The sequence below is a fragment of the Oncorhynchus keta genome, unplaced genomic scaffold (genome assembly GCF_023373465.1).
Source record: "Oncorhynchus keta strain PuntledgeMale-10-30-2019 unplaced genomic scaffold, Oket_V2 Un_contig_10664_pilon_pilon, whole genome shotgun sequence".
In the NCBI taxonomy this organism is placed as follows: Eukaryota; Metazoa; Chordata; class Actinopteri; order Salmoniformes; family Salmonidae; genus Oncorhynchus; species Oncorhynchus keta.
This window is the reverse complement of record NW_026277166.1, coordinates 24,229-36,392: the sequence shown is the minus strand read 5'-3', so window position 1 is coordinate 36,392 and position 12,164 is coordinate 24,229. Positions and strand designations below refer to the sequence as shown.

At 44.9% G+C, this 12,164-nt stretch overlaps 1 protein-coding gene across 1 annotated transcript in view; it reads left to right on the top strand.

The window, feature by feature from the left end:
• The window catches only part of LOC127917084 (general transcription factor 3C polypeptide 1-like), a 98,230-nt gene that overhangs the window by 69,182 nt on the left and 16,884 nt on the right, over window positions 1–12,164 (top strand). Inside the window, exons 22-26 of the mRNA XM_052500463.1 lie at window positions 3,848–3,941; window positions 4,633–4,805; window positions 6,821–6,992; window positions 7,490–7,771; window positions 8,012–8,160. Of these exons, the coding sequence (XP_052356423.1) occupies window positions 3,848–3,941; window positions 4,633–4,805; window positions 6,821–6,992; window positions 7,490–7,771; window positions 8,012–8,160 (870 nt within the window). The remainder of the gene's footprint in view (window positions 1–3,847; window positions 3,942–4,632; window positions 4,806–6,820; window positions 6,993–7,489; window positions 7,772–8,011; window positions 8,161–12,164) is intronic.

The following is a 12,164-nucleotide window of genomic DNA, read 5'->3' as shown; positions in this document are numbered from 1 at the left end:
ATGACAACTATCTGACATGAATATCAATACATGACAACTATCTGACATGAATATCAATACATGACAACTATCTGACATGAATATCAATACATGACAACTATCTGACAGGAATATCAATACATGACAACTATCTGACAGGAATATCAATACATGACAACAACTATCTGACAGGAATATCAATACATGACAAACTATCAGGACAATACATGGAATAATATCAATACATGACAACTATCTGACAGGAATATCAATACATGACAACTATCTGACAGGAATATCAATACATGACAACTATCTGACATGAATATCAATACATGACAACTATCTGACAGGAATATCAATACATGACAACTATCTATCTGACAGGAATATCAATACATGACAACAATATATCTGACATGAATATCAATACATGACAACTATCTGACAGGAATATCAATACATGACAACTATCTGACAGGAATATCAATACATGACAACTATCTGACAGGAATATCAATACATGACAACTATCTGACAGGAATATCAATACATGACAACTATCTGACATGAATATCAATACATGACAACTATCTGACATGAATATCAATACATGACAACTATCTGACATGAATATCAATACATGACAACTATCTGACAGGAATATCAATACATGACAACTATCTGACAGGAATATCAATACATGACAACTATCTGACAGGAATATCAATACATGACAACATAATATCTACATGACAACTATCTGACATGAATATCAATACATGACAACTATCTGACATGAATATCAATACATGACAACTATCTGACAGGAATATCAATACATGACAACTATCTGACAGGAATATCAATACATGACAACTATCTGACAGGAATATCAATACATGACAACTATCTGACATGAATATCAATACATGACAACTATCTGACATGAATATCAATACATGACAACAATACATATCTGACATGAAATATCAATACATGACAACTATCTGACATGAATATCAATACATGACAACTATCTGACATGAATATCAATACATGACAACTATCTGACAGGAATATCAATACATGACAACTATCTGACATGAATATCAACACATGACAACAACATGACAAATATCAATACATGACAACTGAATAATATCAATACATGACAACTATCTGACAGGAATATCAATACATGACAACTATCTGACAGGAATATCAATACATGACAACTATCTGACATAAATATCAACACATGACAACTATCTGACATGAATATCAATACATGACAACTATCTGACATGAATATCAATACATGACAACTATATCTGACATGAATATCAATACATGACAACTATCTGACATGAATATCAATACATGACAAATATCTGACAGGAATATCAATACATGACAACTATCTGACAGGAATATCAATACATGACAACTATCTGACATGAATATCAATACATGACAACTATCAATACATGACAACTATCTGACATGAATATCAATACATGACAACTATCTGACATGAATATCAATACATGACAACAATACTGATCACAGGAATATCAATACATGACAACTATCTGACATGAATATCAATACATGACAACTATCTGACAGGAATATCAATACATGACAACTATCTGACAGGAATATCAATACATGACAACTATCTGACATGAATATCAATACATGACAACTATCTGACATGAATATCAATACATGACAACTATCTGACATGAATATCAATACATGACAACTATCTGACATGAATATCAATACATGACAACTATCTGACATGAATATCAATACATGACAACTATCTGACAGAATATCAATACATGACAACTATCTGACAGGAATATCAATACATGACAACAATACAACTATCTGACAGGAATATCAATACATGACAACAATACAACTATCTGACAGGAATATCAATACATGACAACTATCTGACAGGAATATCAATACATGACAACTATCTGACAGGAATATCAATACATGACAACTATCTGACAGGAATATCAATACATGACAACTAATATCAATACATGACAACTATCTGACAGGAATATCAATACATGACAACAATACAACTATCTGACAGGAATATCAATACATGACAACTATCTGACAGGAATATCAATACATGACAACTATCTGACAGGAATATCAATACATGACAACTATCTGACAGGAATATCAATACATGACAACAATACAACTATCTGACAGGAATATCAATACATGACAACAATACAACTATCTGACAGGAATATCAATACATGACAACTATCTGACAGGAATATCAATACATGACAACTATCTGACAGAATATCAATACATGACAACAATACAACTATCTGACAGGAATATCAATACATGACAACTATCTGACAGGAATATCAATACATGACAACAATATGACAACTATCTGACAGGAATATCAATACATGACAACTATCTGACATGAATATCAATACATGACAACTATCTGACATGAATATCAATACATGACAACTATCTGACATGAATATCAATACATGACAACTATCTGACAGGAATATCAATACATGACAACTATCTGACAGGAATATCAATACATGACAACAATACAACTATCTGACAGGAATATCAATACATGACAACAATACAACTATCTGACATGAATATCAATACATGACAACTATCTGACAGGAATATCAATACATGACAACTATCTGACAGGAATATCAATACATGACAACAATACAACTATCTGACAGGAATATCAATACATGACAATACATGACAACTATCTGACATGAATATCAATACATGACAACTATCTGACAGGAATATCAATACATGACAACTATCTGACAGGAATATCAATACATGACAACTATCTGACAGGAATATCAATACATGACAACAATACAACTATCTGACAGGAATATCAATACATGACAACAATACAACTATCTGACAAATATCAATACATGACAACTATCTGACAGGAATATCAATACATGACAACTATCTGACAGGAATATCAATACATGACAACAATACAACTATCTGACAGGAATATCAATACATGATGACAATACAACTATCTGACATGAATATCAATACATGACAACTATCTGACAGGAATATCAATACATGACAACTATCTGACAGGAATATCAATACATGACAACTATCTGACAGGAATATCAATACATGACAACAATACAACTATCTGACAGGAATACAATACATGATGACAAGTTAAGTTATTTTTATTTAAAATGACTGCCATGAATATAAATGCATGTCGACAATTATCCTAGTATAATTATTATGTTATCTTTCTATAATGGTTGTGTGTGTCTCTCTGTCTCTCTCTCTGTCTCTCTCTCTGTCTCTCTCTCTGTCTCTCTCTGTCTCTCTGTCTCTCTCTGTCTCTCTCTGTCTCTCTCGCTCTGTCTCTGTCTCTGTCTCTGTCTCTGTGTCACTGTCTCTCTCTGTTCCTGTCTCATCTCTGTCTCTGTCTCTCTCTCTCTCTGTCTCTCTCTCTCTCTCTCTCTCTCTCTCTCTCTGTCTCTGTCTCTGTCTCTCTCTCTGTCTCTGTCTCTGTCTCTGTCTCTCTGTTCCTGTCTCTGTCTCTCTCTCTGTCTCTCTCTCTCTCTGTCTCTCTGTCCCTGTCTCTCTCTGTCTCTGTCTCTGTCTCTCTCTGTCTCTGTCTCTCTCTGTCTCTCTGTTCCTGTCTCTGTCTCTCTCTCTGTCTCTCTGTTCCTGTCTCTGTCTCTCTCTGTCTCCCTCTCCCCTCTCTCTCTCTCTCTCTCTGTCTCTGTCTCTGTCTCTGTCTCTGTGTCTGTTCCAGTATTGAGGACATCCACTCCCTGGTGTTGAATAATCTGATCCAGAGTACATTGGCCATGTCCAACTCTCAGATGAAATGCTGCCGATCTTTCCAGGTATATATATATATATATATACACACACACACACACACACACACACACACAATTATAGACGCAAGGCAATCACATGTCCCGGCGTATTTACAGATCATTAAAGGTATATCAACGGCTCTAACACTGAACCCATTATTACATTTAAGAAGGATGGTCGGTTATGGGAAGATGTTTAAGTTGAGAAGCATGAAAGTATTTTCTCGCTCTCTCTCTGCCTCGCTCGCTCTCTCTCTGCCTCGCTCGCTCTCTCTCTGCCTCGCTCGCTCTCTCTCTGCCTCGCTCGCTCTCTCTCTGCCTCGCTCGCTCTCTCTCTCTCTGCCTCGCTCGCTCTCTCTCTGCCTCGCTCGCTCTCTCTCTCTCTGCCTCGCTCGCTCTCTCTCTCTCTGCCTCGCTCGCTCTCTCTCTCTCTGCCTCGCTCGCTCTCTCTCTGCCTGGCTCTCTACCTCCCTCTCTCTCTCTGCCTCTCCTCTCTACCTCCCTCTCTCTCTCTACCTCCCTCTCTCTCTCTGCCTCCCTCTCTCTCTCTGCCTCGCTCGCTCTCTCTCTCTCGCTCTCTCTCTGTATCTCTCTCTCTCTGCCTCGCTCTCTCTCTCTATCTCTCTCTCTCTGCCTCTCTCTACCTCCCTCTCTCTCTCTACCTCCCTGTCCCTCACCACCTCCCTCTCTCTCTCTCTCCCCCCCCTTTCTCCAGACCTTCCATACCTACAGTAGGTACCGTCAGGAGGTTCTGTGTCAGGTGTTTGTCCAGTGCAGGAAGAAGGGATTGGTCAACAGGCGAAGGATCAGTCAACTGTGTGGCCCCAATAAGAACCGTGCCCTACCCATCCTGCCCATGTCTTACCAACTGTCTCAGAGCTACTACAGGTTAGTAACACTACTACAGGGTAGTAACACTACTACAGGGTAATAACACTACTACAGGGTAATAACACTACTACAGGGTAATAACACTACTACAGGGTAATAACACTACTACAGGGTAGTAACACTACTACAGGGTAATAACACTACTACAGGGTAATAACACTACTACAGGGTAGTAACACTACTACAGGGTAGTAACACTACTACAGGGTAATAACACTACTACAGGGTAATAACACTACTACAGGGTAATAACACTACTACAGGTTAGTAACACTACTACAGGTTAATAACACTACTACAGGTTAGTAACACTACTCCAGGTTAGTAACACTACTCCAGGTTAGTAACACTACTACAGGTTAATAACACTACTACAGGGTAATAACACTACTACAGGGTAGATACACTACTACAGGTTAGTAACACTACTACAGGTTAGTAACACTACTACAGGTAAGTAACACTACTACAGGGTAGATACACTACAACAGGTTAGTAACACTACTACAGGGTAATAACACTACTACAGGGTAATAACACTACTACAGGGTAATAACACTACTACAGGGTAATAACACTACTACAGGGTAATAACACTACTACAGGTTAGTAACACTACTACAGGGTAACACTACTACAGGGTAATAACACTACTACAGGGTAATAACACTACTACAGGGTAATAACACTACTACAGGGTAGATACACTACTACAGGTTAATAACACTACTACAGGGTAATAACACTACTACAGGTTAATAACACTACTACAGGGTAATAACACTACTACAGGGTAATAACACTACTACAGGGTAATAACACTACTACAGGGTAATAACACTACTACAGGTTAATAACACTACTACAGGCTAATAACACTACTACAGGTTAGTAACACTACTACAGGTTAGTAACACTACTACAGGGTAATAACACTACTACAGGGTAGTAACACTACTACAGGTTAATAACACTACTAGCTACTACAGGGTAATAACACTACTACAGGTTAGTAACACTACTACAGGGTAATAACACTACTACAGGTTAATAACACTACTACAGGTTAGTAACACTACTACAGGTTAGTAACACTACTACAGGTTAGTAACACTACTACAGGGTAATAACACTACTACAGGGTAATAACACTACCCCCACTCTCCCCTCTCCCTCACCACCTCCCACTCTCCCCCCACTCTCCTCTCTCCCTCACCACCCCCACTCTCCCCCCACTCTCCTCTCTCCCTCACCACCCCCATTGCCCCCCTCCACTCTCCTCTCTCCATAACCACCTCCCACTCTCCCCACCCACTCTCCTCTCTCCCTCACCACCTCCCACTCTCCCCCCACTCTCCTCTCTCCCTCACCACCTCCCACTCTCCCCCCACTCTCCTCTCTCCCTCACCACCTCCCACTCTCCCCCACTCTCCTCTCTCCCTCGCCACCTCACACTCTCCCCCACTCTCCCCCACCTCTCTCCCTCACCACCTCCCACTCTCCCCCACTCTCCTCTCTCCCTCACCACCTCCCACTCTCCCCCCACTCTCCTCTCTCCCTCACCACCTCCCACTCTCCCCCCTCTCTCCCCTCGCCACCTCCCACTCTCCCCCACTCTCTCCCCCACCACCTCCCACTCTCCCCCCCACTCTCCTCTCTCCCTCCCACTCTCCTCTCCCTCACCACCTCCCACTCTCCCCCACTCTCCTCTCCCCTCACCACCTCCCACTCTCCCCCACTCTCCTCTCCCTCACCACCTCCCCCCCACTCTCCTCTCCCTCACCACCTCCCACTCTCCTCTCCCTCACCACCTCCCACTCTCCCCCCACTCTCCTCCCCCTCACCCCCTCCCACTCTCCTCTCCCTCGCCACCTCCCACTCTCCCCCCACTCTCCTCTCCCCCACGCCACCTCCCACTCTCCCCCCCACCCACCTCCCACTCTCCTCCCACTCTCCCCCCACTCTCCTCCCACTCTCCCCCCACTCTCCCCCCACTCTCCTCTCTCCTGTAGGTGTTTTACATGGCGTCTGCCCACGGGTCTGTGTACAGAGGTGTTTGACTTCATGCAGGCCTTGAGTGAGAACGGGACTGGAGACAACCACCCTTCCACGGTCTTCATACACGAAGGGAAGGAGAAGTGGGAGAGCATGGAGAGAGGGGAGGTGGGCATGGAGAGAGGGGAGGTGGGCATGGAGAGAGGCGAGGTGGGCATGGAGAGAGGCGAGGTGGGCACGGAGAGAGGGGAGGTGGGCACGGAGAGAGGGGAGGTGGGCACGGAGAGAGGGGAGGTGGGCACGGAGAGAGGGGAGGTGGGCACGGAGAGAGGGGAGGTGGGCACGGAGAGGGGAGGTGGGCACGGAGAGGGGAGGTGGGCACGGAGAGAGGGGAGGTGGGCACGGAGAGAGGGGAGGTGGGCACGGAGAGAGGGGAGGTGGGCACGGAGAGAGGGGAGGTGGGCACGGAGAGAGGGGAGGTGGGCACGGAGAGAGGGGCGGTGGGCACGGAGAGAGGGGAGGTGGGCACGGAGAGAGGGAGAGTGGGCACGGAGAGGGGAGGTGGGCACGGAGAGGGGGCGGTGGGCACGGAGAGAGGGGCGGTGGGCACGGAGAGAGGGGCGGTGGGCACGGAGAGAGGGGAGGTGGGCACGGAGAGAGGGGCGGTGGGCACGGAGAGAGGGGAGGAGAGAAGTGAGAAGAATAAGGAAAGAGGGGAGGAGGAGAGAGAAAAAGAGAAAGATGAAGATATGGAGACAGAAGACAGAGGGAAGAACACAGAGAACGAGGAGGAGAACGAGGACAACGCGGCCCACAACCAAGCGGAAGAACAGGTCTCGTCTTTTACCGTCCATGGAGTTGAGTCTACCTCCGGGGGCCCTGCCTCCTGTCCTCTCACCCAGACGGAGGAGCCGGAGTCGGGGACAGCACCCGGCCTTGACCGCTCTCTCCCTCTGGATCTCACGGAGGTGGGTTTAGTTCCCTTGTGGTTTGTAGTATTTAAGAGTGAAATGTTTCCTCTCCAAAGCTGAAAAAGCCAGTGCCACTTCCTAAACATATTTGTAACAGTCTTCATCTGTACTTTGTTCTCGCTCTGATGCTGATTCCTCTGTTCAGTTCACACACTGTTTAATTGGGTTTAATGAGATCACCTGTATAAGGTAACGGAGTTCATAACTGTTCCGTTAATTAAATCACGCGTTCTCCAGATGTTGCAGTTCTCCCTGGAGTCCCCGGGGGGCGCCACTCTGGCCTGTCTCAGTCTGATGACTCTGGGTCTGCTGTCAGTCCACGTCTCCATACCTGAACACATAGTGGTGTTGGACAGCACCATGGTGGACAATGAGGTGGTTAAGAGGTACACACACACACACACACACACACACACACACACACACACACCTATACACACACCAAAACACACAGCCACATGCACACACCCCTGAGAGTCCCCCACACACACACACACACACACACCTATACACACACCAAAACACACAGCCACATGCACACACCCACCCCCCACACACACACACACACCTATACACACACCTATACACACACCAAAACACACAGCCACATGCACACACCCACCCCCATCACACACACACACACACACACACTATACACACACCAAAACACACAGCCACATGCACACACCCACCCCCACACACACACACACACCCCCACACACAACCCCTTTCTCTGGCACTCCTTCTTTCTCTCTGTCTAAAATGAAAAGTTGTTTCTCCAAATTAGTTTTTCTCATGTAGCCCCAGATCTATATTATTATACAGTCTCCTATAGCCCCAGATCCATATTATTATACAGTCCCCTATAGCCCCAGATCCATATTATTATACAGTCCCCTATAGCCCCAGATCCATATTATTATACAGTCCCCTATAGCCCCAGATCCATATTATTATACAGGCCCCTATAGCCCCAGATCCATATTATTATACAGTCCCCTATAGCCCCAGATCCATATTATTATACAGTCCCCTATAGCCCCAGATCCATATTATTATACAGTCCCCTATAGCCCCAGATCCATATTATTATACAGTCCCCTATAGCCCCAGATCTATATTATTATACAGTCCCCTATAGCCCCAGATCCATATTATTATACAGTCCCCTATAGCCCCAGATCCATATTATTATACAGTCCCCTATAGTCCCAGATCCATATTATTATACAGTCCCCTATAGTCCCAGATCCATATTATTATACAGTCCCCTATAGCCCCAGATCCATATTATTATACAGTCCCCTATAGCCCCAGATCCATATTATTATACAGTCCCCTATAGCCCCAGATCCATATTATTATACAGTCCCCTATAGCCCCAGATCCATATTATTATACAGTCTCCCTATAGCCCTCCTATAGCCCCAGATCCATATTATTATACAGTCTCCTATAGCCCCAGATCCATATTATTATACAGTCCCCTATAGCCCCAGATCCATATTATTATACAGTCTCCCTATAGCCCTATATATCCATATTATTATACAGTCCCCTATAGCCCCAGATCCATATTATTATACAGTCCCCTATAGCCCCAGATCCATATTATTATACAGTCCCCTATAGCCCCAGATCCATATTATTATACAGTCCCCTATAGCCCCAGATCCATATTATTATACAGTCCCCTATAGCCCCAGATCCATATTATTATACAGTCCCCTATAGCCCCAGATCCATATTATTATACAGTCCCCTATAGCCCCAGATCCATATTATTATACAGTCCCCTATAGATCCATATTATTATACAGTCCCCTATAGCCCCAGATCCATATTATTATACAGGCCCCTATAGCCCCAGATCCATATTATTATACAGTCCCCTATAGCCCCAGATCCATATTATTATACAGTCCCCTATAGCCCCAGATCCATATTATTATACAGTCTCCTATAGCCCCAGATCCATATTATTATACAGTCCCCTATAGCCCCAGATCCATATTATTATACAGTCCCCTATAGTCCCAGATCCATATTATTATACAGTCCCCTATAGCCCCAGATCCATATTATTATACAGTCCCCTATAGCCCCAGATCCATATTATTATACAGTCCCCTATAGCCCCAGATCCATATTATTATACAGTCCCCTATAGCCCCAGATCCATATTATTATACAGTCCCCTATAGCCCCAGATCCATATTATTATACAGTCCCCTATAGATCCATATTATTATACAGTCCCCTATAGATCCATATTATTATACAGTCCCCTATAGTCCCAGATCCATATTATTATACAGTCCCCTATAGCCCCAGATCCATATTATTTTACAGTCCCCTATAGCCCCAGATCCATATTATTATACAGTCCCCTATAGTCCCAGATCCATATTATTATACAGTACAATTATACAATCCATAGATTATAGAGACAAATCCATGGAGTATAGAGACAAATCCATGGAGTATAGAGACAAATCCATGGAGTATAGAGACACCAAGCTGGAGTATAGAGACACCATGCTGGAGTATAGAGACACCATGCTGGAGTATAGAGACACCATGCTGGAGTATAGAGACACCATGCTGGAGTATAGAGACAGCATGCTGGAGTATAGAGACACCAGGCCGGAGTATAGAGACACCAGGCCGGGTATAGAGACACCAGGCCGGGGTATAGAGACACCAGGCCGGGAGTATAGAGACACCAGGCCGGAGTATAGAGACACCAGGCCGGAGTATAGAGACACCAGGCCGGAGTATAGAGACACCAGGCCGGAGTATAGAGACACCAGGCCGGGTATAGAGACACCAGGCCGGAGTATAGAGACACCAGGCCGGAGTATAGAGACACCAGGCCGGAGTATAGAGACACCAGGCCGGAGTATAGAGACACCAGGCCGGAGTATAGAGACACCAGGCCGGAGTATAGAGACACCAGGCCGGAGTATAGAGACACCAGGCCGGAGTATAGAGACACCAGGCCGGAGTATAGAGACACCATGCTGGAGTATAGAGACACCAGGCCGGAGTATAGAGACACCATGCTGGAGTATAGAGACACCATGCTGGAGTATAGAGACACCATGCTGGAGTATAGAGACACCATGCTGGAGTATAGAGACACCATGCTGGAGTATAGAGACACCATGCTGGAGTATAGAGACACCATGCTGGAGTATAGAGACACCATGCTGGAGTATAGAGACACCATGCTGGAGTATAGAGACACCATGCTGGAGTATAGAGACACCATGCTGGAGTATAGAGACACCATGCTGGAGTATAGAGACACCAGGCCGGAGTATAGAGACACCATGCCGGAGTATAGAGACACCATGCCGGAGTATAGAGACACCATGCTGGAGTATAGAGACACCATGCTGGAGTATAGAGACACCATGCTGGAGTATAGAGACACCATGCTGGAGTATAGAGACACCATGCTGGAGTATAGAGACACCATGCTGGAGTATAGAGACACCATGCTGGAGTATAGAGACACCATGCTGGAGTATAGAGACACCATGCTGGAGTATAGAGACACCATGCTGGAGTATAGAGACACCATGCTGGAGTATAGAGACACCATGCTGGAGTATAGAGACACCATGCTGGAGTATAGAGACACCATGCTGGAGTATAGAGACACCAGGCTGGAGTATAGAGACACCATGCTGGAGTATAGAGACACCAGGCCGGAGTATAGAGACACCATGCCGGAGTATAGAGACACCAGGCCGGGGTATAGAGACACCATGCTGGAGTATAGAGACACCATGCTGGAGTATAGAGACACCATGCTGGAGTATAGAGACACCATGCTGGAGTATAGAGACACCATGCTGGAGTATAGAGACACCATGCTGGAGTATAGAGACACCATGCTGGAGTATAGAGACACCATGCTGGAGTATAGAGACACCAGGCCGGAGTATAGAGACACCAGGCCGGAGTATAGAGACACCATGCCGGAGTATAGAGACACCAGGCCGGAGTATAGAGACACCAGGCCGGAGTATAGAGACACCAGGCCGGAGACACCATGCTGGAGTATAGAGACACCAGGCCGGGGTATAGAGACACCAGGCCGGAGTATAGAGACACCAGGCTGGAGTATAGAGACACCATGCCGGAGTATAGAGACACCAGGCCGGAGTATAGAGACACCAGGCCGGAGTATAGAGACACCAGGCCGGAGTATAGAGACACCAGGCCGGAGTATAGAGACACCAGGCCGGAGTATAGAGACACCAGGCCGGAGTATAGAGACACCAGGCCGGAGTATAGAGACACCAGGCCGGAGTATAGAGACACCAGGCCGGAGTATAGAGACAAATCTTCCCAGTCCAAATAAATAAGTAGTGGAGGT